The sequence below is a fragment of the Alosa pseudoharengus genome, unplaced genomic scaffold (genome assembly GCF_046254945.1).
Source record: "Alosa pseudoharengus isolate Yale_2024_CS ecotype anadromous, Long Island Sound unplaced genomic scaffold, YU_APseudo_1.1 YU_APseudo_1.1_scf_12, whole genome shotgun sequence".
NCBI lineage: Eukaryota > Metazoa > Chordata > Actinopteri > Clupeiformes > Clupeidae > Alosa > Alosa pseudoharengus.
Window position 1 is genome coordinate 35,035,494 of NW_027468587.1, and position 26,945 is coordinate 35,062,438.

The window sequence follows — 26,945 nt, forward strand, 5'->3', positions numbered from 1 at the left end:
AAGCAACTATAATGTCAGTAGTATATGCATGCAACCCCTTCAAATCACTTGATGCAGTTTACCACAGTTCACTACATTTTATAACTGGGGATGGATTTAAAACTCAGCATTGTAAACTTTACCAAAATGTATGATGGTCTTCCCTCAGTGGGGCAGCCGTGGCCTACTGGTTAGCGCTTCAGACTTGTAACCAGAGGGTTGCCAGTTTGAACCCTGACCGGTAGGCCACGGCTGAAGTGCCCTTGAGCAAGGCACCTAACTCCTCACTGCTCCCCGAGCGCCGCTGTTGTTGCAGGCAGCTCACTGCGCCGGGATTAGTGTGTGCTTCACCTCACTGTTCACTGTGTGCTGAGTGTGTTTCACTAATTCACGGATTGGGATAAATGCAGAGACCAAATTTCCCTCATGGGATCAAAAGAGTATATATACTGTACTTATACTTATACCTTTATGATAGGAGGGAAAGACACTGCCTCCTTTTTGGCATTACTGGGAAAGTTACTTTTTTTCCCTAATTTCTCTTCTGAAAATTGAATCAATCTGTCACAATACACTTCCACAGGGATTTATATCTCTTGAAACTCCTCAAATTAAATCTGAATTTGGTAAATTACATTTTTTGCATCTAAGATTGGTGATATGACTGTTGTACAATGTTCTTGTTTTGACTATATTATTATTATTATTTAGATTTTATTTTATAGCCTATATGTTTATAAATGTTTTCAGTTAGCCTAATAGCAGGTTTGATTTGCATTGAGAGATGATCTTATGGGAAGTACCCCATACCAATCCTGAGATATGGTGAAGGGTATGTGATGATGTGGGGCTAGCTATTTTAATTCCAAAAGCCAAGGGATCGATGAAATAACTGCCTACCTCTATGGGAATTTAACATAGGGATGTATATTCTATGAACCCCTGTATTTTAAGGAGGAACGTATATTTATTTACGAAACATTATTTATTCAGAAAATTGGTGTCCTTAAATGTTGGATTTTTTCTCATTTTTTTTAATTATGACATTAAGATCAATGTTCAAAATCCTCTTTTTAGTCAACTTTAGCATGTGTAGCCTATGTAAACTTCTGGTTTCAACTATGCCTATATATTATGGCCACACACACACACACACACACACACACCCCTCTTCTTTTCTCACTATTTTTTTTTAATTTATATTTTATTTGGGTTTTGTATCTTTTTATTGTTATTGTTTTGTTATTTTGATTATTGTTGTTGTATGTTTTGTAAACTCAGGGCATGGCTGTAGGCTATAAGAGTTTTGATGCTCAAAGCGGTTGATGATGAAGCGTGTCAGATTCTTTGATGTCAAAAAACAATCAGCATTTCAGTGCTAGGCTATAGCAGCTACAGTCTATGGTGTTTGGGCTGCATACATTTTTATTATGAATAATAATTTTGACTTTTTTCCCCTAGTCATGAATAAACTAATTATAGCCCAAAAATATACCAATGACACTGTCCAAACAGTTTTAAGTGATAAAGGCAAAAACTGCAGAAGAATGAGCAAACCAGGCAACTCTATCGTTAACGTTAACATAAAGCAGATGGGTAACTTAACGTTAACGTGAAGGACTCTGTCCATGCCACTTGTTATGTTACTTCTTACGGTAGCATGTCCCTGGTTTATTTTTTATATAGTCGACTTTACTTTGGAGTACAGTGTCCCAAGTGGGCTAACAAGGTAAGTCTTTAGCTAATGAATTAATTTATTTATTTTCACTCCCAAAGAGCTCTGGCCGCTAGGAGGCTAGCAAGAAGGTTAGTGGTTGGATGCATAATGTTAAATTTCCTTTAAACATTCCGATTTTATAACGTTTCTTCGTATATTTTAGTCTCGTAAGTGTTGGAGTATGCGTTGTAGTGCAAGTATATACGTTTGGCAAATAGCAAAACACAGATGTAATGTAAACCTTCCCTGCTAACGTCAGCTAGCTAGCGATAGCTAATGTGAACATGGCTAGCAAGCTAAACCAATGTTTGTTTTCGTTATCTTTGCTAACATTAACATTAGGACCTACTGTTTCGGTGACTCCATCAAAACGTTTGATAAGATTAGTCTGTATCATATGATTGATTTGTTGTTAATTTAACATTAGTGTTATGTCTGTGAGTGTACACTGAATTGACATTGAGTATTTCGTTTCAAGTTTCTTGACAATGCTAAAGTTAGCTGTGAAAGTTAAGAATATTGAATTAACGTTATAGCTAGCTAGCTGTAATCAAACTAGCTATTCTAACTAGCCAGAGTTAAATGCAATTAGTTTGCTTATACTGAGTAAATTATTACATGTTTGAAACAAGATATCGTCACACAGCTACTTGTGCTTTTGGCCTTGAATGTAGTTTGAACAGTTGGAGAAATTAGTGGCGCAACCAGCGTTTATCTGACATCTTTGATGTCTCCTAGTTTAGCCAGCTAAATTTATCTGTCTAGCAGCTAGACCTAACGTTAGCCACTGTCCCTCTTTTTAAAAAGCTAACTTGGCTAACGATAGCCCATTCGCCCTGTGTAACTACTGGCTATTTGTATAGATATTAATATTCTCCAGTAACCGTTTAGGAGAAAATGTTGCAGGTTCGAATTAAAATTATTTTGGTCATAATCCCTCCTGCAACGATTTTAACTATCCAACCATCTATTTGAGTCTTACATAACGTTAAGTTGCCAATTGGCATTTCGTGGCAGTTGGTTAACTTAAGCCGTCAAATCCTAATTTGCCTATCTAGCTAAAAATTTAGTACCATTTCGTTCTTTTGTTTTTTGCTTACCCTGTGTTTTATTACTCATTGTTTCACAGCCTAATACTATTGTTAACATATGCATTCATGGGTCCAAACCAACACCCGAATGACTGCACAACCACTTTCTTTTTCTTTTTTTTAATGGACGCAGGCAATCTATTTTCTGGAATATTACATCACTAACGTTAGCCGATATGAGGCGGTTAGCATAGGTAGCGAGCTAACTTTTTTGACACGTAAGGCCACACTCTTTAATTAGCCTGGTCCCAAGATAGTAACGTAGTTGGCCTATATAGTGATAGCTTCAGCATAGGTCGAGTGGGTAACTTGCATTTAAGGTCTGATTAACTAATCATCTGCTTTCTCTCCGTTTTTCTATTGCTGCAGATCTGCGAGGCCCAAATATCTCCTTAATGTCCTCTCCCCCTCTCACTGGCCAGTTTGGCTGCATCTATGAGCTCCCACCCGCATACCACTGCGGCAGACAGCAGCCCTGTCAGCTCCCTGGATTCTCCCCTCTCTGTTACAAGTTCATCACTTGGCTCACCTGGTGGCCCAGCAACACCTTCAGCGAGCTGTGGACCCTTAAGTAACCCTGAGGTGGCGTCCCGCTATTCCAATTTCAATATTGATTGGTGTTGTGAATGAGATGTAGCAAACTTTCAAGACCTTGCATAGCTATAACAATATTCCACCCTGTTCTTTCCTATGTCATACTCATGGTTCTTTCATGTCCTAATCATGTCTGTATGCTGCCTACCCAACAATGTCTTTTTGCAGATAAACTCTTCAGTGTCCATCTCAGGGCTGCATGCAGTAAGCAGCTCTGATGATGTTAAGCCTCCATTTGGCCTAAAGTCTCTGTCAGGCCACAGCCCTGGGCCTATGCTCTCCCAGAAACGGATGTGTGTCATCTGTGGGGACCGATCTTCAGGTTTGAGACATCTCTGCACTTTGATAAATCAGATTGTTTAGAATCTCTATTAAGTATAAGTATATATACTCTTTTGATCCCGTGAGGGAAATTTGGTCTCTGCATTTATCCCAATCCGTGAATTAGTGAAACACACTCGGCACACAGTGAACACACAGTGATGTGAAGCACACACTAATCCCGGCGCAGTGAGCTGCCTGCAACAACAGTGGCGCTCGAGGAGCAGTGAGGGGTTAGGTGCCTTGCTCAAGGGCACTTCAGCCGTGCCTACTGGTCGGGGTTTGAACCTCCAGTTGCAAGTCCAAAGCGCTAACCAGTAGGCCACGGCTGCCCCAAGATGAATTACGAATGTGCATTCTCAGTGTAGTTCTGTGGTAGATCAAGTAGGTGAACAGTTGACTCCGTCAGCATTGGCATTGAATGATTTTAAAGTAGATGGTTTGTTGTGCCATTTTCTACTCATGAAAGGAAGATTTCTGGTTTATTCATATCATTTAAGAGTGTAATACCCAATAACCATAAATCATAACCTCAGTTGTCATATTTTGTATAGATTTGGTGGCATCTGTACTGTGTAAGTTTAATTTATGATATGGAAATTAGGGAAAATTGCATATTAGTGCTCAAAACGAGTAAATAAAATATTAGGTCTGTTATGTTCCTTTCCCATCATATGCACAGACTCCCTCTTTCTTATTCTCTCTCTCTGTCTCTGTAAAAGGCAAACACTATGGGGTGCACAGCTGTGAGGGATGTAAGGGCTTTTTCAAACGCACTGTTCGAAAGGACCTGAGCTACACCTGCCGGGACAACAAGGATTGTGTGGTGGACAAGCGTCAGCGCAACCGCTGCCAGTACTGCCGCTACCAGAAGTGCCTGGCCACGGGCATGAAGAGAGAAGGTATGTTGCCCTCTGGCCATGAACAGATTTGTACATTTTTGTGATCTGTTAATTAGGGATTTCTTTTTTAATTGAAAAAGATGAGAGGATTTTATAATTTGTTATTAAATATGGTTTGGTCAAACTACATTGGGAAATGCATGTTGCACATTAATAAACTGCTACAGAAGTGCATGAAGGAAAGCCAAAGATTGTAAGATTTGATAATCATAACATGCATCCATTTTAAAGCATGTAAAAGCTATGCAGGCTTATACAAGAAGCAGCATGTGGCCGTGTGATTTTTATTTGAACTTGAAATGTAGTATTTGGTCACATCTCCGTGCAAAATCCACATGTAATGGGCTCAAGTACAAGAACAACACTGGGTGATATCACAATAGTTGCTTCTTGCTGAAACATTTCCTTGGCAAAGATGTTGCTGTTTCCATTGGACAAGACGCCGTCATCTTGTCTGAAAGTGTTTCCTCCATTATGTAAAATGTGCTGTGTGACTAAACTTGGATGGATCTCATGGTTTAGTGAAATTCAGTGACTGAAGTTCTTGTTCTTTTGTTGTATAGTATCTGAACCATGGGAGTTCCCACCACATACCTGCCTCAGCAAACGGTTCTTCTCTGATGAGGGTGTGGTGGCAGGGTGCGGGCAATTAGTTTTCTATGCTGACGGCTATGCAACATGCTCTTTTGTTTCGGCAAGCATTACTTCCTAATTCTCTGCATGTTTGGCCCAATATCAGTCAATAACACAATTAAGATGTCTCATCCTCTCAGCGTTGCACTTTCAGTGTAGTTTTGGCATTCGTGTAGCTTCTTGTGCAAGGACCATACCATTCAACCAAACCATTGAAATGGCAGCAACAGACATGTGCCTGATTTTTAGTTCTTTAGACAATGCAGATGTGCTAAAATCACTGAAGTCTCACAACTTGCAAAGCATGCAGCTATATGTTTCCTGTGCCTACATAACCCAGTTAACAATTACTTGGTATTAGTCCCAGTGTGTTTGGCACAAAACAGTCCCTGACCATATTAACTATGTTAACCATGTTGTGTAATTGTGAAGTCTTACTGTATTGTCTCGCACTCTAAATTGTGAGCAATATTGAGGACTGTTAGCTGGATACTGTCCACACTCATGTTTATTCACCATGACAAACGCTAGACATGAAGAAAGCTAGCTATTGTTACCATGGTGAATTCATGCCTCCAGACAGATGTTAGTTGGACACAAGAGACGGTACAATCCTTCTGCTTGTCAGCCAGCCTGTTCTGCATTCTGTTCTGCTTGCAAGCAATCCTCCATGATTTAATGTTTTGTCCTGCGAGTGCAAAGTTCATTGAACCACTTTTCGATTTGTCAGAATTTAATTAGGGTTCATCCAAGATGTCCTCATATAGCCTGAAATCTCAGGTGACTATTAATCGTTTTCAGCACAGAGAAGTAGCCTTTATTTATTTCCCTAACACTCTCGCTGGCTGTTCTCCCACCCCAGCTGTCCAGGAGGAGAGGCAGCGCAGTAGGGAGCGGGAGGGGGAGCTGGAGTACAGCCGCGCCGTCAACGAGGAGATGCCGGTAGAACAGATTTTAGAGGCTGAGATGGCGGCCGAACGCAAGACGGCTCACACCGACGGCTCAGGTACCGGCTCGGTGGGTATGGCTTGGACCCGGCCCTCATGCATCACTTCCTGTCGTCCCTGGCAGGAGGATGCGGCCTTTTTGTGGTGACGCTCATTTTTTTTTATCCTCTATTAATCACTGAACTGCTATTTTCTTTGCCACTTTGTGCCCTTGCCTTTGTTTGTCCTGTGCCTCGGCCTCTAACTCTTATTCTGCCGTCTTCCCATCCTGCTGTCTCTTCTTTCTGTCTCTGTCTCACTGTCCTCTTCTGTCCAGGCCAGCGATCCGGTCACCAACATCTGCCACGCTGCAGACAAGCAGCTCTACGCTCTTGTGGAGTGGGCCAAGCGGATCCCCCACTTCTCCGAGCTCCCTCTGGATGACCAGGTCATCCTGCTGCGTGCAGGTGATTAGTCATAAAGGCAACTGTGCTGTTTTAGAACAATGGAGTTTATTCTCACAACTGGGCATGAATAGGCGTTATGCCTTTTCACTCAAGTTTCCTTCTTGCCATTCTACTGACATTTGAGAATGCCACTGGAACATGTTGCTTCATCATGTCTGTCCCATTGTCTTTTGTTCTTTTTTTCTTTCCTCCTCTCATTCTTTTTCTTCTTTTGACCCTGTCATCCTCCCCCCTCCCCCTCTTTCTCACCACCCTTCCACCTCCACCAGGATGGAATGAGCTTCTGATAGCTTCCTTCTCTCATCGCTCTGTTGGGGTGAAGGATGGTATTCTCTTGGCTACTGATCTGCATGTATCCAGAGAGACACCTCACACTGCGGGGGTGGAGACCATCTTTGACAGGTACACGTTCACACAAGCACACGCACCCCTGAAGGGCCATTGTAAACTCTTCTTGCCACACTCAAATGAATACAGTATGGAAAGAAAAATGGGGCTTAACTATTTTATTTTAGGAATACTATGGTGTTGTTATAACCAAGCATTAAAGTTGGAGTAGAGGTGTGTGCGTGTGTTTGTGCATATGTGTGTGTGTGCGTGTGTAACTGTGTGTGATAAATGTAGGAGTTGAGTAATTGTTATTAAAGCATTGCACTCTGACTCTTCCATGGCTTGTTTCTGAATACTCAGGGAGAGTGCCCACAGTGCAGAAGTGGGAGCCATACTTGACCGGTAAAGACTTTTCTCCCTCTCTTCCCTCATTTCCTATTCATTTGACAGCAATTGCATTTCTTAGTTAAGACTTTGGATTGTTATTTTAAATCCTTACAATGTTCTTAAATTGACACTCCATTGAGTAATCGCCTTAAACAATAACTTCTTTGTTTCAACACATTTGAAGAGTTTCCGTGTCGTTTTACCATTACACGTCATTCATTCTTGTTTTTTTTCTGGGCATGCTGGTGGTGATGGATAGAAGTTGATTTGGTTTGTTCTGTGCTGCAGTGTGCTGACAGAGTTAGTCAGTAAGATGCGAGATATGCAAATGGACAAAACTGAGCTTGGCTGTCTCCGGGCAATCGTCCTCTTTAACCCAGGTACGTAGACGCGTACACACACACACACACACACACGCACACACACACAGATGCTTGCCTACTAGGCACAAGGGCGTGAAGTGCATGGCAAGATCAGACTCATAAATGTCAGGATTGTTTTGATTGCGTCTGAAAGCCTCATTCCTGCTCTCCAGGTGCCCGTAACATAGAGCATCTACAGCCTGTGTGCGCTGCTGGCTGTGTGCATTCTCAGTGAGCGAGTTGTTCCCCTCTATGATGTTTTGCAGATGCTAAAGGCCTGACCAGCACGAGTGAGGTGGAGCTCCTCAGGGAGAGGGTGTATGCATCACTAGAGGCCTACTGCAAGCAGAAGTACCCTGAGCAACAGGGCAGGTACGCTGTAGTCTCACTGCAACACATGACTGGTTATCTCATCTTGTCTGTCTTATATGAAGTTTTAGTATTATTTATGGTTTTTGAACTGCAGTTATGTGATCTCAACTTCAAACTCAATATTAAACCTGACCATCAAGAAGTTAGAAACTTTGTCAGGTTCCCAACCTTTTTCATTACACGGACCGGACAAAAATCCACTTCCACTTCATTCATTGTTTTAAATATCGTTGCTTCTAGCCTTCCCACGAGTTGTGCAGTTTGTCAGTCACTTACGCAGACGCGCATAGTCATAGCCTACCACTACCACCTAATGTGCTATATTTTATGAATTATTTATTGATCAGGGAAACATTTAGTTTCTTTTTCTTTCGGTCCGCGGTTCCATAACACAATTCAGTTGTGCCCCAAATTAACAGACAGAAGCACCGGGCATAATCTAGCCTGAATTCGTGGCTCAGTGGACCAGCAATCTACTCATCGAGGAGGCTCATAATTTGAATATCATAGATCATAGACAGAGAAAGCCTATGCAGTTGCTTCGTATAGCACGTTTGCTTGTTTTTTTTCGCAGACCGGCTAAGTCCAGCCCACAGCCCGGCACCGGTCCGTGGACCGGGGGTTGGAGACCCCTGGTCTATTAGACAGTCAGTGACTCCAGGGTGTGGTGTTTTGGTGACAGTGACTCCAGGGTGTGGTGTTTTGGTGACAGTGACTCCAGGGTGTGGTGTTTTGGTGACCATGAGCTTTGTTTTTGTTGCCAGCTGCATTTTTCAAGGTATTAAATATGGTATCCCATTAATATTGGGGTGGTCTAGTGGTTAGGAGCAGGGTTCATGGTCGGGAACTAAATTATTACAATCTAGTAGAATCTATAAGAGAATTGGAACCAGGACCGATAAGAAAGAACTGGCACTGGTGAATTTATTTATTTTAAAATATTCTGAAATTATTTAAAATACTTAGAATTTGGTGCCGCCTACCAGTTTCTAAACACAAAACACAATAGCTTCTTGAATATCTATAACGTAAAGACGTTTGTCACCTATTTTGAAACTTGAGCAGTTATTTTAATTAGTAGCTCTAGATTGATTTTTAAGTATTATTAAGGTCTTAGTCTTTTGATACATATGTCTGTGGATCCATGCTTGTAAATTAATGTTTACTTTTTGAGTATTTAGTTTACTGCTGGAATAAAGATTAAAGGACAGGTTCGGTATTTTACACTTAAAGCCCTGTTTTCAGATAGTTTCTGATTAAATAGAACGTTTAAGATTGAAATTTGGACACATGCTGCTGTCCTGAGAATTTTCGGTTTCTGTGGTAGCCCCCCCTCCTCCAGAACGCTGCATAGGTGCACTGGAACAATCCTTCCTAAAACGCATTAAACTTTCGTTTACAAAGACGTGAAACTCACCGAGTGGTCAGGGGTGTTCGCTGATATGCTCACACAAAAATCGCAAAAGATTCTTTCCAACAGGTTTTATCGTAGTTTTTGTCCAACTCCATTGACTTGTATTGGATGTGCTGTGAGGTACGGTATTACTCCGCTGCCGGAAACGGATATGGGGTTGTTTGTATTCTTTCTGTAGTCTTATGCAGTCGCGGTATCGTAGGCTACTACGCTATCCAAATTATTGTCACGTCCAACCATGGCTAATGCTAAAATGTCTTGGAACTTGCACGATGTGAATGATAACGTAATGATTCACGTAGGCTTTCATCATGAAAGTTCCACAGCCAAAAAAATAGTAAACGTACAAAATCATGTAGCCAAATTATTCATGTAGGCTAGGGTTAGTGTTAGGCTTATGATGTGAACATGACAGGTTATGGACATAACAAATAAGTTCTTACCCCAAGTTCTTCCAACTCTGTCGTCCCAGGAGGTAATGTGGGAACCGCTGTATTTCTCAGACGAAAGAGCTTTCTGGGCGATTTCTTTCGACCTCCAGCGAAGTTCAGTAAAATGCAGACCGCAGAGACACGGTGATCAGCTTTCTGCAGATTCTCAACAGGTGTGCTCACATCCAACCCCAGAAATTCCAGCCACAACTTTAGCCTTTCTGGATCGTTGAAAGGAAGTCTGTGACAACTTTTTTTGCTACGAATTTTCCCGCAATTCGGAACTGCACAAAATCGCCTCATTTTTAGCTGTCTGTTGCAAAATACTTCAAGACAGCGATCTTCTGCTTTTTCAGTGTATTCAATGAAATGCCAGTGGTTTGCTTGTAATTGGCAAGACGGTGTAAGGTGCATTATCGCCACCAACTGGGCTGGAGTGTCTATTATTCAAGCTCTCAATGGAAGAATGTACGGGTGTGAGGCGTTTGGAAAAATAGCTCCACAGTTTTCTATTTAATCATAAACTATCTGAAAACAGGGCTTTAAGTGTAAAATACCGAACCTGTCCTTTAAGGACAACTTTATATTTTATCTAAACAATGTTCTTTTACCATTTGGAATTGACAAACAGAATCTGAATCTGAATCGATACAATTTGAGCAATACCCAACCCTAGTCGCCATCTATCAAGGAATCGGTCCCAGGGGCTACGCCCATTGTGCCGGTGAAAAGCAATACGGTGCAGTTTTGTTTTTTTTGGTTTCTTTTTTGCTGCTGAGCTCCCCCTGCAGTTGCAGAGTATTTGTACTTTACATAACTGTGGTAAACACCACTTCTGGCTTGCACCCTTCCCCCTGGACATGGTACATGTGGATTTGTTTACAAACCGGCAAAGATAATCTCTGCAGAGCCATGTCGACTGTAGGGTTGGGCACCGAAACACGGTTCTAATATGGCACCGGTGCCGATGCAAACGGTAGTTACTGCATCGAATAACAACGTAGATTTCGGTGCCTCATTTCGGTGCTTAAATAGCGTTTTTTTAATTATTATTTTTTTATAGGCATCACTGCATGTCATGCGCCATCTCTAACGTCTTGCTCTGATAGCAACACCTCCAGATACAGTTACCCAAAATAAACACTGGATGTATAAACCAGAGAGGTGCACCACATAGGCGAGTGGACAGTGTTTGACAGCTTGCGTGAGCCGCTTAGCCTACTTTAAAGCGATATCACGAGCTCCTGTCAAAATCTAGCAGTGGGCCTAACTACACACAAGCAAAAGGCTATGAAACAACATCAACAGTAACCCTAACCCTAACCCTATACGTTACACAATATCCTTGCTAATGCGCTAACTGGCATTTATTTGAAATGTTATCAGCAAAGTTGTAAGGTGAAAACTTTATTTCAAGGTGTGTTCTAAACAACATAATGGCATGATATTAATCTTTCATGTGCATGAGGCCCATATAGCATCACAATGAATATGAAGATCATGTTAAAAGTTAGCTGGCAAAAACATAAATATGTAGGTTACATACCTGATGTCACTGAGGTCAAAGAGGCTACGAAACCATCTCCGTACGTTATCACTAATTAAACTCAGCTGACTGGTGTTAGCTCATAGCCATAATTGCTGTTAAAATGCTAGGCTAGCGTTGGGAATCTAAACACTGTCACACCGACATGTAGCCTAACATGTTCAAAACTATTGCCTGTTGTGGGCTAAGACATGAAACCGTTTTTTTTTTTTACATAGTGTATTCACAGAATGGGCAGCTAGCGTATCGTGAGGAAATGTTCAAAAGGTGCTATGGGCTTGAAATCGCGTACGATCGCTGACTGCACTGGCTAATCTCACTGCCCAGTATTCCTGTTCCAGAAATGCAGTATGGGTGTGTAGGTCAGAGGGATCTTCCAGTTGCCTTATCACCCACCATCAGCCTCAGATGTGTCCGTGCAGGCCAGCGCCCTCCTTGACCCTCGTCTCCTCTGGCCCCCAGGTTTGCCAAGCTGCTGCTGCGACTGCCTGCCCTGCGCTCAATCGGCCTGAAGTGTCTGGAGCACCTGTTCTTCTTTAAGCTCATCGGGGACACCCCTATTGAAACTTTCCTCATGGAGATGCTGGAGGCCCCTCATCGGCTCCCGTAAGAGGGAGGCTGGACGGCCGGGGCTGCTCTGGACCTGGACCTGTCCAAGCCTCTGGAATTCACTGTGACTATTTTCCCGGGGGAATTCATCGATTTTGTAAGACTCTTGGCTGGGGTTTGCTTCCCTCCCTCCCTCTTCTCTTTCTTTCCATCCCTTGCTCTCATTTTTTCCTCCTCTCTTCTTTTTCTTTTCTTTTTCCTCCCTAAGCACACCCCAGTTCAGAGCCCCGGATCTTGATCCCAGGAAGTGCTGGTGCTATAGTTTAATTGTGAGTTGTTGAGTTGAAATGCATTTTTAAGCTGGGGGAATCTGAAGGGTTCCCTCCTACCCACTAATATAAGCTCAAATTTGGGTTTACATTTTTATAGAACCATGTTGAAGATGATGATGCTTTAATCTTCTGTGAGTAAGCTCCTCTGTGTTCAGAGAGAGCAACACACTCATGCATGTGTCTCAGCAGAGGCTGGTGCTCCACTCCTGTTGAGCTACACACACACACACACACACACACACACACACACACACACACACACACACACAATCAAAGAGCTACATGCACAGCCGCACACATGCTCATAGGAAAAGGTAACACACACACACACTACCCCATGCCTAACTGGCCTCTTTTTGCCAATGAAACTTGGCCAACCTTTGTGCAACAAATTGAAAAATAATAATGCCTAACTAATGTCATACACGAACCACAAAGCAAAATAGTTAACCAATGTTGGAAATTTGATAATCTGAAAAGTTTTGATCGTGTGCAATTTAAATAGGAACATTTGAAAAATGTTGAGCACATGAGAGAAACCCCTAAGGGGACTTATGGTGCTGGTCCTTACTGAGCACTTGCAATGCAGACCGGGCCTGCAGTGGCAAACAGCTCTGTGTGATCTTGTGTGAGTCTGTGTCTTGCCTTTGTGTGATTTTAAAAATGAAAAGAAGAAAAAGAAAAAAAAGAGATCCCAGCCTAAAGGCAAGGGACAGAAATAAGGGTATCCGCAGCGGCCAAAGTGAGACGCGAGTTTTCACGTGTGGAGAGCGAAGGGCGCCTGGTGGCAGCTGGAGAGAACAGATGCGTGTGTGTAAACGCTTTGACTTAAGTGTTGCAGGTGTGATTGTACCTAATGACGCTTCTGCCTTTGCCTGCCACACAGCATTTAACCTGTTATATTTTATAATGTGCACTCTCTCATCAGATGACATATCACCTAACGCTGTAAGATCGAAGAGAGACAATGATTCCTAAACTATAATGCACTTATACATTTTCATCAAGTGACCAAAAATGGTCAGATTTTTTTTTTGTCTTTTTTTATGTACTTTGGTGCTTTATAATAGACACTTAATGTTACATAGGCCTGCCCTGGGAAAACAAAAATGAACTAAAACTTGACTTCAAAACAACTAAGACGACACATTTTGATGAAACTGAAGAATAGCAATATGTGTTGTTCTCTCACCATGCTCTCTCCTTTGTCTTTGTAAAAGGGCGTGCAATGTTGCATCTTTGTATGTTTGAATGGGATGTAGGCCTACTCCTGATGTGTAAAATTAACACAGGTAATTTTCTTAAAGTACTGTACAAATATTATTGTTCAGGGACAATAAAAATAATGATAAAAGACAGAAAAAGTATAGCCAACACAAAGAGATTAGGAGTCACTATTCTCAAAAACATTTACATTTGCTTTTAGTTGGTGTAGTCATGTAAGAGAAATGAGACGTAGGCTGCCTTGCTATGGTTCACACCTTCAGGTGCCCTCACGTGTTGGATCGAGTTGAAAATCTGAGCGTCATACTAGGAAATTGCACATGAACACCAGTCAGTGTTGGATAATCGGCTCAGAAGGTCAGGATTTTTAAAAACCTGTTGAGTGAATTATTCTTCTGGTTCCTTCTAGAATTCTACACAAAAGATCTATAGTTTCAGTGTTCTCAATACAGTCTATGGGGGAAATCTCTGAGGGTAATTGAACTCCTCAACAGGTTAAAGAATGCGGCAAAAATCGTTGAGTTGTGATGCACTATGACCCTGAATGATTGCTAATTGTCGAAAGTGTTGCAACAGCAGGAAAGACATCAAAAGTCCTTCTAAGAATGTCTTGTCTGTAAATGTATACACAACACCAAAAAGGCCACCGTGGGATTGTTATGTTATACTGACCTTTTTTCCTTGCAGTAGTTTTAACTATTTCCTCAAATGCTTTACATTCTTTCACAACAATAGATTTTGCAATCTGTTACAGTACTTTTGCATCCCCCTGCAGTACTGAGATGTAGACCGCATGTGTGGGATTGCAGGGAAATGCAAAAATTAGAGTGAGGGAATGTAAAAGTATTTCAGGATGAAGAAAAAAAATTTCATGGTGGGCTTCCACGTGTGCTGTAAATGTAGAGCAACCTATTGTGCGTAAATCTTTACTGCCTAGAAAGCCGAAACTATGTACACAATTGAGAAATACAAAAACAGTGGACATTATCATTTGTCCTCCATGTTCGACTCCTCCGTGAAACAGAGCTTAAATACAGTGCAATTACTGGGTCGACATGGAAACCACCAACTTGAACATGACAGCACGTGAGCGCATCTTTTGCTTCCCCTCCCCTCTTGATTCCTGCCTCAGACCCAATCTTCCTTTGACTCTTCCTGTTTTTTTTTTTTACCATGCTGGATCTTTACATCATGTTTTGAAAAGATATTTTAGCCTGTCCTTGTGTTGGCTTCAGTTAGACTTACTCACTTTGCTGTTGCATCCTGCTCTGTCTTTTGCTTTCAGCTCATGGGATGACGATTACAACTACATAACAATTATATTACATTGCAAATATAAGTTCCTGTTTTTGGCAAACAAGTATTAAACATACCGGATTTTGTCTGAACTGGATTTTGTCTGGTCCTGTCCAATAAAACAGAACAAAAGCATTTCTTGCTTTAGGCATTCATACATTGTCACAGCATGCATCATTTGTAAAGTAACCACAGGGTTCCCACGGGTCATAGAATTTCTGGAATATCATGGAAATTTGTTGTCTATTCCAAACATGGAAAGTCATGGCATTTTATCATTTGTGGTGCAAAATCATGGAATATCAGCAAATTTTGTTGTAGCAGTTTAAAATGTACTTGCCAAAATACATTAATGCAAATATATGTCCACACAGAATTGGTGTATATTTGGTAGTTTTACTGCTTGCTTGAGTGGTTGTGATTAGCCCAACTTTGCTTATTCAATGCTCATATATTCATATTATTCATCTCCCACTTTTAAAAAAAAGAAATTCTTGAATGCTATGCGGCTACTCTGAAATCTGGTCGGTATATTGTATGATTCATTCTATAGTAGGTCATGGAAATTCAGATTTTTTGGCAGGGAAAAGTCATGGAATTTTACATCTGACTTAAAGCGGGAACCCTGTAACCAGTAATTCCACATTCTTTAATTACATTACATGATCATTACTTTAAACAGCTTTATTAGATATAAGAAAGATCCACATGTTCAAGTCCACCTGAAGCTTTGGATATTATGTTTGAGTTATGGCTGTTGTAATGGTGTGTAGAACAGCTCCGACAAACTCTTACAAAATATCTGAACATGGTGTGAGCTGACCACTACTCATCAATCTTTCCTTTTCAAATGAAAAAATGGTTTTCTATATTGTCAGAAACAGTTTTATCCAGAGACCTTTCTTTGCATTTACTTTTATGACTTCTGGCCACAAGAGGGAAACCTACTCAAAGATTTAGATGTTCATACATCTACTGATTAACCATAAAATAGTTTTAAGTGTTCTCTGAATTCAAACATCCAAGGCACAAATGAATGGCATAACCTAATCAAAGTCACTCTCAAGAGCTTGCATACTGCCTGATTAATTAGACAAAGTTAAACGAATACTTAGCTGGGCATAGTTTTTTGAAGGTTAAGAAAATAAATATCTGACTAACTGCTATGATTTGAAACAAAAGAAAGTTCAGAAGTCTCTCATCTCTGCCATTACTTTAAGGAGGTGGCAGCCCAGAGCATTTTGATCAAATAAGGGAGGCACCATCATTTGAACACAGTAGCATTCGTGCAGTAACCTATATGCAGATATATATTTCTGCAGCCCCATGCTGCATGTGCCCCAAAATGCATTTGATACAATATTTGTGGGAAGTGGGGACTTAACATTTTGTTGTTGATTAAACCTTGGTTGGTTACACCATGAATTCCCCTGAACATGGGTACCTTTATATAACTAATGGGTCATTCCGTGTCAAATCAGACAAAATCCATGGAAATGGTTGCTGCACCGTCTCAGATTTTGCTCAACATTTGTCTACCTAATATTTGTCTACCTAACATCTGTAAAATATTTTTGTTAAATTTAAATGTTTTCATACATTTTTTCACCCCCTATTTTGTATATTTTTTTACTCTCAGAAATGCCTTGGAGGCCGTGTTCCAGATATTAATAGCCTATCTTGAAAAGTATTATTCTCAGCCTGCTCAAACTTTGTAGGGTGGAAGATAGACATGTTCTCAGTATGACTGGACCGTTAAAAGTCTGTATGGCATGTCCATATTTATATAAGGCCTTAGTTATGGAACAAAATGCAAAACTGTTGACATTGAGGGTCTTCTAAACTCATTTTATGTATCCACGACACCAATCATTATTTTGTTTGCAAATATTTTTATTGTTGAGCCAATATTAGAGGTCCCTGTAACAAATGCACATGAAGATATTAAGGATAAAACAAGGTGTGATTGCATTTTTTGGTAAAGTTCATAGGACTGAAATGGTATGTGGTGTAGCTAGTAGGAACAAGAAAATCAACGTGGGAATACTGTAGCTCACGGGAATAGTCATTTTGTGTATAAAGTGTCAATGATGTACCATGTTTCATTCATACATAAATACACTTACTTGGTTACATTGTATAACAGTGCATTTTCATTCTTGTCCCTCGGGCAAAACAATGATTTTGACTCTATTTATTTATTTATGGTACTACATTGGCACGTTGTACACTAAATGTCCATACACTGAGCTACTTTCACATACATTTTCAAGTGCTACCAACACAACCTCTGCTTGTTTAATCCTAAACATGTTCAAGCCCCATTATATGTGGAGAACTCCATATTGGTACAACATTAATAAAATATAGTATAAAAAGAAAGAAATAATGATTGATACCAAATGCGTACAAAAACAAGTTTATACTACCCTTAATGTCACTTTTTTGTACTTTTTTCAAAATCTAGGGCCTTGTAGAAAATCAATGAGAATGCCGTACAAACTTTTAATGGTTCAGTCATTATGAGAACATGTTTGTCTTCCACCCTACAAAGCTTGGGCTGCCTATGAATAATACTTTTCATTATATTAATGGCCAAACTGTGCTTACCAGACAATGTGATTTTTAGGCTGTAAAACTGATGTATTTTCAAGGGCTGAAAGTAACATGAAGCCATAGGATTTGAACAGAAGTATTTTACAGGCCCTGGTTTTGGGACCCATTCTTCATATAGACAAGGATTGAACAAAATCTGAGACGGTGCTGCAACAACCTTATCTGATTTGACACGGAATGACCCTAATAGAAAAATATTCCCCGATGGAGTTTTCACTATATAGATGGATAATGTATGTTATGTACAGAATGGTTTGGTATATTTTACGTGACTAATTGTGTGCTTTCAAGCTCAAGTTAGGCTGACCCAGTTCAGCTTTTAGACTTGAGTAATGCAGCTTTTACAAACTATCAAAACACTATTAGATCACAGATCACAGTAGTGTCAGCAGAATCGTCACTCATTTTCAAATGCAAAAGAAGGCTTTGCATATGGCCAGAAATAGGCCCTACATTGCTAACTTTTGACCACAAGAGGGAAACCTTAATGGCATAAGGGGGTTTGATCACTGGGAAGTGTTGCTGTGTCTTAAACAAACAGCCAAACATGTAAAAATGTTCAACGTGGCCAAAGTGAACTAGAGTTGGAGAAGTCTAATGGAGATAATGCTAGCTTTCTGTCTTGGACCACAAAACCCATAGCTTGACGAGAGTTCTTAACATCCTTGGACACTCCTATTGGAGTTAATTGGCACTGTGAACTCAGCTTTGGGTTGATAGTTATTTCAAACTATCTAATCAACTTGTTGATTTAAGCCCAACTTCCCATTGGTTGCTATGATGGAGTGCTGTCGTCACTATGGTTGAGTATGTGCTCTGAATGCCATACCAATGAGCTAGGCTGTGTGTTGCAGTCAAGCTGGAGGTTTAGTACGCCGGAGACCTGGGTTTGAGGCTGGGTGGGGTGACTACTCTCCCCCTTTGCTACAGTTGCCATGAGATTTATGACCTGTGTACAAAATTGTACAGTATATAGCACATGATGTAGGCCTACAACATTAATTAAGTAGCATATTGCCTGCGTTACTGGTGAGTGTGTACACTTCTCATTCTGGTCATAGATATAACACCACAAAAATGACACAAAAAGCAGTAACTGAAGGTTGTGTTAGTCAAATGTTTTAGATGTTCTCAAGTCTATAATGGTTGGTAAATGTTTAAAAGATATTAGATTTGAACTGAAACATCTATGGCAAAATTGAATGGCATAACATCATGTAACCAAAGTCATTTTTCAGAATTGGCAACATACAATCTGTCCAACCTGATCCAACCATTCAAACCATAACAAACTTCAGAGGTCTGCCATTCTTATCATTAGTAATACATTTATTAGATAAATAAATTACTGTTTATCATCACTAAACGACCTCTGTTTACACTCAGTAATAACAATTATCAAAACCATAACCGTTTGAATAGTGCCGTGCTGTAACAGGTGGTCTCCAGATTTACTGTAGAATATGACATGAGTCATGACATGCTTCATAAAAGCTCTTTATTGCAAGATTTGTATGCATATTTTTTGTTGTGGGCATAGACATAGCAATAGTTTAATGAACACTTTCAAAACCCACTCGTATGGCACTTTTAGCAACAGATGAAAACTGCTGGCATGTGGAGTGGGACAAGACTGCATGAGTGCAATGAAGTGGAAGGCATTGGAGCGTTATATTAGACAGGAGTGCAGGGGTGGCTGGACTGATTTCATCGTCCAAGCAAGTTTCAAGTTTGTGCAGAAAAAATAAAACACCACAACAAAAACACAAAAATTCACTGAGTGTTAAAAAAAAGTCAAAGAAACCTCCCTTTAACTCCAGCTAGAATGACATGTCTGCTGCTGTTTTTTTTAATTCACCATGCATGGCTTGTTTTCTCTTAAATTACAGAATAACACTGTGCCTCACCTATGGTACACTATACTATACAAAATACAAATTTAACAGGAACACAAAAATAAAACACTGACATTTACATAATTTTACAGTATCTTTTTTCCCCACGTTGCTTCTACATTTTATTCTGGTTTTACTTTACAAGTAATTTCTAGTTTTTACTTTCATAGTACAATACTCAGAGAAACATTTGTTGAGAAAAGGCTTCAATAATAATACTCAAATGTTCCTCCAAAATCTCTACAAATAATAAGGTGCTGGATGCTACCACATTTCATAACCTAGGAAAAGATCAAAACCAGTCATCGTGGTAGTCATATGGTGTGGACAGTCCATTTTGAGTCTATAGCTTCAACAGCACGCTGTTGAAGGATTGTGGTTGGAAAGGAAGGTTCAAGGTACTGTTCATGTGTGTCATTCCAAGCGTAAGTGCATGCAAATGGTGAAAATGCAGCCACTGTGAATGGAGGACAGGGGCTGTGTACCAGAAGGAGTGGGGAAGGGACACGAGGCTGAGAGTTTCCTCTCAGTGAGTGACGGCTTAGTGCTGAATGTCCCTGTCTGTCACTGAATGAGCAGACCATATCTTAAAAGGCACTCAAATCACGTGAAACTCAGTATTTGTTGTTATTGAACTAATAAAAAAAGAAAGAAAAACATTGTTCAGCAGTGGTTTGATTTCTGCAAGGAATAATTGGGGGCACATACAATCACAGGGTTGTCAAGAAATTATCATGAACATTAACTGTGTCGGCTGGACAAGACAATGTGAATTGTAACACAGGGTCATATGGACTTCCAGCTATAGAATCACAATGTGTTGCTCAGTCAGGAGAAATTAACTCATCCTTCATTTGAACAGTGATTTTTGTGCCGTGTCTGTGCATACAGTATGTCTTAACGTATTTCGTTTTGAAAGAATTCACACAATTAAAATCAGTCCTCTCCTTCCTGAGTGCAGTTCACTGCCTTAGACCACCACTTAAGCATGGGACGTGAACCATTTTCACAAGGTCTACTGCAGCAGAGCAGATACACTGCTTCCGAAATATACAGCCTCAGGAGAGCAAATCTACAACCTTCCTCAACAGTTTACGAAGCTGTGTTCATATTCCCCAAAAAAATCCACTGCAGGAGAGTGTACTATATACTACAGTAACTCCACCGATGTGCTATCCACTGGTGTGGCTGATAAAGGATGGACTTCTGTGGGCCGGACAGTGTCCTTTGTCCATGTTACAGAAAGGCCACAGTGGTTTTTGAAACACCTCAGTCGGTCACTCACTCACTCGAGTCCAGTTGGAGCTGTGTGTGGAAGCTGTGTTGGGGTTGTGAGCCCTGAGTGAGAGAGAGCTGGAGGAGGCTGACGGCACGCTCTTCCAGCAACGAGGAGGGGAGAACATTCTGCTTCACGTACAAGCTGCTGAGCTGTGTGTGTATGTGTGTGTGTACATGCGTGTCACTGTGAAATACTGCACCGCTTCCTTAAACCACAGAGTGCGCAACAGGTGTGAAGCGCTGGCCAGATCCCCCAGGAACAAGCAAAAGTCCGATCAGGCCAGGAGAAGCCTGGACTACGGCGTCATGGTGTGGACAGGTCGGGAGATCAGGGCTGGGTGAAAGGAGGCTTTGTTTCCCTGGACAAATGTGTGTGTGTGTAAGAGAGGGAGAGTGTGTGCTGGAGTCAGAGCTGCTGAATCTCGCCATGTCACACCTGCATCTCGGAACCACTGGACAGCCCCAGAGCCTGGGCCTCCTCTGGGGTCAGGCCGCTCTTCAACGTCCTCCTCACTGGACAGACAGGGGGAAGGAGAGAGAGAGAGAAATGAGTTGAACTATAGAGCAATTTTTGGTGATATCCTGTTAACGCTACTGCTTTCTGCTCCTGTGTGACACTATAGACTACATGCACGAAAGGCTCTCTGTGTGCTGGTTTGTTTCCGGTTGGCCAGGTGTGTTTGAACCTGCCGCTATTGTTAATATAATTAGTGTACTAGGGAACTGTTAGGGAACTAGGGAATCAGCATGTTATGATAAAGAATGATTTATGTGTGTGTTAAAATTGTTATTATTGGGCAAACAGGATATTCAGTGTCGGAGTGAAGATGTAAGGAGCAGAATATGACTGAATATGTTGTTACAACACACCAGACACACATGAGTATACAGGAAAAGCCTTTTGTGCACGTAGTCTATATGTGAAAACGGTGCATTTAGCTGCTAGAATTAAGGAAACCATTCTCAGGGGAGGATGCTGCTGGACCCATCAGGTCTGGGCCAAGCCCCAAATGTTTCCAAATCCTCCTAACACCACCCCTGGTGCAACTAGAGTACATATATACCTTCCTGTAGGGTAAAACTACGTCAGAACAAACTAGGAAATAAAACATGCATGGCTGAACTTTAGAGCCCTGTTTACGTGACTCCTCAGCTGGACAACATTTAAGGCCAGCGCACGGTGTCTGAGCGCTCCCAGCCATAAAGATGCCTGACACTGCGCTGTAAAAGTGTGGTGGTGGCCGTGCCATGGGCAGGGCTATAAAAACTATTTTGAAGGAGGGAAAACCCATGAGATCCAACATGTCTGCCCTGCTCTTTTTCTGTCTAGCATGTGAGCATTTTTCTGCGGTCTGTGCTTGTTAAGCAGGTGTGAGCTTTGTTTGTTTGGACAGATGGCTATAGCTTTCACTTCACTGACAAAACCTGGAGCTGATGCACCTTTTATCTCAACATGCAAACCACCTACCCACATGGGGGCCCGAGAGATAGTTGCCATGGTTTTGCCATTATTATGACTTTTGCGAAAGGCAGAGCAAATTAAGATCAAAGGATATATGATGTTATGAACACTCATCATCAACACCAACCAATGCCAAAATCAACACACACACACACGCACACGCACACGCACACACATAGAGAGGAAGAGAACTCACAGGATTTGCGGTTGGCCCTGGATCTCCTCCTCTCCCTTGGCTGTGCCCTCTGACTCGGCCCCTGAGTGGCGGACTTCACAATGCGCTCCATGATCTCGTCTGCCGTGTCGTCTGTGCAAATTGTTGGGTCGTCATTCGCCGATGACCATAAGTTGTTCCGGCCTACAAGTGATCCTAGCGAAAAGTGAAAAGAAAACATTTCAGGAACAGTTATGATTGCTTTACTGTCTATCTACACCTGGCCTTGTGCGCTCACAGTTGATGTGGATCAGCCCTGTGTGCCTTGGGTCACTGTTGGGTCACTGCTGTGTGGGGTGTTCAGCAGACGCTCTCTTACCTCTGTTGGCTCTGGTCCTTGTGCGGAGACCAGGAACCACCGAGGTGCTGCTGTCGCTGCCCTGCAGGCTGCCCTTCAGAACGGCCTTCATGCTCTCATGCTCGGCAGCACTCTCAGCGTATCCCAGACCCTGCGCCTCCGGAGCCTCGGGGCCTGAGCCGCCAAACTTCCCTCCCTGAGGACAGAAAGGAGAAACATCGTCAGATGCATTTATCAAAGTCAACATCCCAGTTATCACCTTCTACCAACATCCATCTTGGCCGAGTCTGAAACGTAATTTGACACCAAGCACTTTGAAAAAACAAATGCAGGTTAGAAATAGTTGTCAGGAATCACACTGAAGACTAATGTAGGATATTACATTTCATTCAAAATTGTCCACTATTTATAATAGTTTCTTAATTCACTAAATCATCACTTCACTCATTAACTGTGAATTTTAAAACCATGCATTGAACATGTTGAGTTCTCAGTATCTCAGTTAGGATGCACAAATACACACAATAAACAAAGGTTAGCATGTTTTACTCCAGAGTGATAGATAAACAAAAACACACACATTACTACATACTATAAATTAGTTCAACCAACAAAATACACAACCCATGGAAGCCAATGATCTTCCTGAGCGCTCATAAAACAGGCTCAGCAGGTAACCATCTTCTGAGAGTAACCGTATCTGGTCTGCTGCACGAGTCCTGTCAATTTAGTCCTCACAGAATGTTTTGGTCCATCTACAACCATATTAGGTTATGGATGGAATTGCATGCGAGGCAACTGACAAGGAAGCTTCTGAGGAACCATTTGTCCTAATCATTCTGCACTTGCTTGTCCAATTTTGGATGTGTGTGTGTGTGGTGCAAGACAATAGACTCAATAATAACATCCAGGACCAATAATGTTCTGTGCTGCAGAGCTGCATTGTAGGAACTGAAGTGCCCATTGCTAAAGCATTTCTGTTTAAAGCAGGGCTGTTTAGATTAATGGTGACTGAGTAAAAAAGCACTGATTGAATGCACACGCCATCAATGACGAGATGGAGCTTTAATGTGGAGCTTCTGAAGCCAGCGGTCGGCTTTGCTGTCTCTCTGCATCAAAGATCTCTGACAGAGATGTTGAAAGGCGGAACATTCAAATGCCTGAGACTAGCAGTTCAACTGAGGCCATATGGAGAATGTGAGTGTGTGTGTGTGAGAGAGAGAGAAGGGAAATCTAACACTAAAACACACTGTCAGCAAAGGGTGACCAGAAAACACAGACATCACATGCACACTGTAGCTTCCATCATGCAACACACACACACACACACACACACACACACACACACATGCACGCACACACACACACACACACAGTACTGTACCTCCCCATCCTCTTCATCATCACTCTAAGGATAAAGGAATTATGAAATGAAGATGCAAACAAGGACAGAGATTTGATATGCCCCAACAGTATTTAGAAAATAGTCAGAAAAAAGTAACAAGAATGATATGAAGAAAAGTGCATTGACCAACACAAGTGATATGAAGAAAAGTGCATTGACTAACACAAGTGATATGAAGATTTGATTTATGTGTGTGGACTGGGAAGGAGAAGGTTCCACTCAAGTAGGTTATACTTACTGTAGCAGTAAAGTTAAGCAACTTATTAGATTTATGTGAAATATTAGTTTACAAAGGCTGAATATAACATCTAATGAGTTGATGGATGATGTGATTGTTATAAGTGCACAGCTACAGTAATTATGCTGATAAATATTCTATTTTCCTCTGATCAAATAAGTATAAGGCTTATGCTGAATTTCATAGTGATCTACCAGTGGTCATTTTTCAATTTCCTTGCAGATTTGTATTTCCTGATTGTCTTTCTACTGCTGGGTGAGGGTAAAATGTATGTGCTGCATTCGTTCTTTCCGAGGGCTCAGTGTTCTCATCAATGCTCTGCTTCTGAGTGACAAGATGTTTGGTTTACTCATGGCCTTGTGCATAGCTAGTGTTGATCTAAAATAGGAGCATGGTTTAGACTCACACCCATGTGTCTATTGCAAATACACATTTGGAGTGCTTGAGCATTGCCATCAGGCCTCACTGATGTATTGTACTGTAAACCATGATGTGTTTCAAGCATCTGTTAGGCAGTGAGCAGCACGTGCGCAAAGCCAGCTCTGCAGTGGGGTGAGCAGCTGGAGGGGCTCCAAGTCGTGCCATACCTTTCCTGGAGGAGCCCCACTGAAGCTCCCCATCAAGGAGGAGGGCTGGAGATGCTAACATGGGAGAAGCCACACGGCCAGCTTGGTCAAATCCAGCAGTCATGTCATTAAGTTGCCAAGTAGGTCAACAGTTTGAATCTAACTGGTGGTGTTTTTTTCCCCTATAGTATACACCATGTCAAATATAATGTGTGTGTGTGTCAAAGCCGAGATGACACATGTAATGACACGGGTAAACAGTGTGGAGGTGATGAAATGGCTGTGCACATGGTATCACAGGGCAGATGAGCACTTACATCTGTGATCATTTTGCCCCGGGTCTTGTTCCTCTCTCTGTGGTTGGCCCGCTTCTGTTTCTGCTGAAGGACGCGCTCGCGCGTGGTGCGGTACTCCAGCGCAAACTCGCTCAGGATCTTACTGAAGCGGTGCACGCTCACGTCACGCACCGTGTACGCCGGGTGGCCCAGGAACAGCAGGAAGGCATGGAACCTGGCAGGGCAGCAGGACAGACATATGAGCTGACCACTACAAGAGATGCACCCCTTTCATAAAGCCTTTTGAGTGTATTATATGGCTTTAATCCCAGTGTAAGGCCAGTGTGTGGAGCCTCCCCGTGGCTTTACCTGTTGATGATCCTGCGGTGGACGATCTTCAGGATGATGATCCGCTCGGCACAGTCCTTCAGAAAGTCGGACATCCTCTGCTTGAGCGACGGCTTCATCTCGTGCTTGGAGATGACCTTGAGGTGGTCCCACGATGCTTTGCACCTCCGCTCCATCTGGCTGAGGTTCTCCTGGAGCTGGTCAAAGTCCACCTGGACAGAGCGCAGTGGAAACACAACCACATCTGTTAGCAGCGCTTCCTGCATGGGGTCGCCAGGGTCGTCCAGAGAGGGTGTTTATTACCGGCGCTACGATAAGGGCAAAAACCCGCGGACATCAAAATGCCAAGCAACTTGCTGCGGACAGTGAAAAATGTAAAGTCACAGAATGTGCTGCCACACAGCTGCAGATGGTTATGTCTGGTCAGATAAGTGCTTCCTTTTGTACGGCTGCTCTCGAGTTACAAAACCCTCTCGACTGCCCTGAGTAAAGTCTGGCTCTCTGCTCCAATGTGAATTCCTATTCATAACGATAGCTTTCTTCATACCTTGGCAGAGCGTGTGATGGCCCCGATCTCCGAGTAGAGGTCCGAACTGTCTGGAAACCTCTCCACCACGATGGAGCACGCGTGGTGAAGGAGAGACTGTTTGTGCACCGTGTCCTTCACTTCTGGAACTTTCTCCAGATAGCTCAGTTCAAAACCCTTCGCCTGAAAACACACACACACAAACACACACACACACACACACACACACACACACACACAAAGATGCAGAATATAAATTGACTTTCTCTGGGTTAAGGGACGTCAAATGACACATCATATGGTGTAAACAACAGCTGATGAACCTATCTAAACTTCTAACGTTCCATCTCAAACAGACCACACACTCTTGCATAACATTAAAGCACGCTGAGCAGAGCAGTTTGCCGCCCTCGCTGTTAAAATGTAGACTATTCCGGTTCCCCGCATCCTGCAAAGGGGCTCAGGGAAAAAGAGTAATTAGTTTATGATGAACAGATCCTCAATCAGCTACAGGAACATACGGTAACTCCCTGGCAAGAGACCAGCCCGTTCCGAGCTCCACCACAACAGAGCTGAAAAGGGAAATGTCCTACAAGACATCGTTTGCACTGAATCATAATTTGGGCTTGCTTTGATCGTGCGCCTGTTTCTAATGGTTTTACTGTAAATGACAAAACCCAAGATCTTAAAAGCCTCAACCAACAGTGTGTTTACTCATATTGACTCCTTTTCTGACAGCGTGAGTCTTTTTCAGATCAAACAATGGGACCTCAATTTATTCATAGCGCACACACACACACACACACACACACACACACACACACACACACACACACACACTCACACATACACATCTGTACACACAGCTGAACACACACATCCTTTTATTTGTTCTTTCTTTCAGCAACCACTGCTAGACATATGATCCCACTCTTGGATAAAAAAAAAACT

At 41.9% G+C, this 26,945-nt stretch overlaps 2 protein-coding genes across 3 annotated transcripts in view; one reads left to right on the forward strand and one right to left on the reverse strand.

The window, feature by feature from the left end:
• The first annotated feature begins 1,636 nt into the window (after window positions 1-1,636).
• Window positions 1,637-15,028, forward strand: LOC143119521 (retinoic acid receptor RXR-beta-A-like). Of its 2 annotated transcripts, none has more exons than XM_076281077.1 (11): window positions 1,637-1,708; window positions 3,157-3,369; window positions 3,550-3,703; window positions 4,425-4,604; window positions 6,100-6,254; window positions 6,501-6,630; window positions 6,900-7,032; window positions 7,321-7,362; window positions 7,636-7,727; window positions 7,976-8,081; window positions 11,935-15,028. In XM_076281077.1, exons 2-11 carry the CDS (start codon window positions 3,223-3,225, stop codon window positions 12,080-12,082), a joined length of 1,287 nt encoding a protein of 428 aa, XP_076137192.1. In that variant the 5' UTR covers window positions 1,637-1,708; window positions 3,157-3,222; the 3' UTR covers window positions 12,083-15,028. The 2 variants fall into 2 exon arrangements, with proteins under 2 accessions (XP_076137192.1, XP_076137191.1); XM_076281076.1 differs by lacking the exon at window positions 1,637-1,708 and adding an exon at window positions 1,755-1,785.
• A 4,414-nt stretch (window positions 15,029-19,442) lies between these two features.
• fhod3b (formin homology 2 domain containing 3b) overlaps window positions 19,443-26,945 on the reverse strand; it is a 104,899-nt gene continuing 97,396 nt past the window's right edge. Inside the window, exons 20-26 of the mRNA XM_076281079.1 lie at window positions 26,016-26,177; window positions 25,490-25,680; window positions 25,163-25,355; window positions 24,867-24,920; window positions 22,658-22,832; window positions 22,321-22,494; window positions 19,443-21,175 (exon numbers count right to left, since the gene is read on the reverse strand). Of these exons, the coding sequence (XP_076137194.1) occupies window positions 21,093-21,175; window positions 22,321-22,494; window positions 22,658-22,832; window positions 24,867-24,920; window positions 25,163-25,355; window positions 25,490-25,680; window positions 26,016-26,177 (1,032 nt within the window). The 3' untranslated portion in view covers window positions 19,443-21,092. The remainder of the gene's footprint in view (window positions 21,176-22,320; window positions 22,495-22,657; window positions 22,833-24,866; window positions 24,921-25,162; window positions 25,356-25,489; window positions 25,681-26,015; window positions 26,178-26,945) is intronic.

Excerpts from the sequence above, each read along its gene's own strand:
- LOC143119521 (XM_076281077.1), top strand. The coding sequence starts at position 3,223 with ATGAGCTCCCACCCGCATACCACTGCGGCAGACAGCAGCCCTGTCAGC. Across the intron at positions 4,605-6,099 it reads CACGGGCATGAAGAGAGAAG|CTGTCCAGGAGGAGAGGCAG; the intron begins GTATGTTGCCCT and ends CTCCCACCCCAG. Across the intron at positions 7,033-7,320 it reads GTGGAGACCATCTTTGACAG|GGAGAGTGCCCACAGTGCAG; the intron begins GTACACGTTCAC and ends CTGAATACTCAG.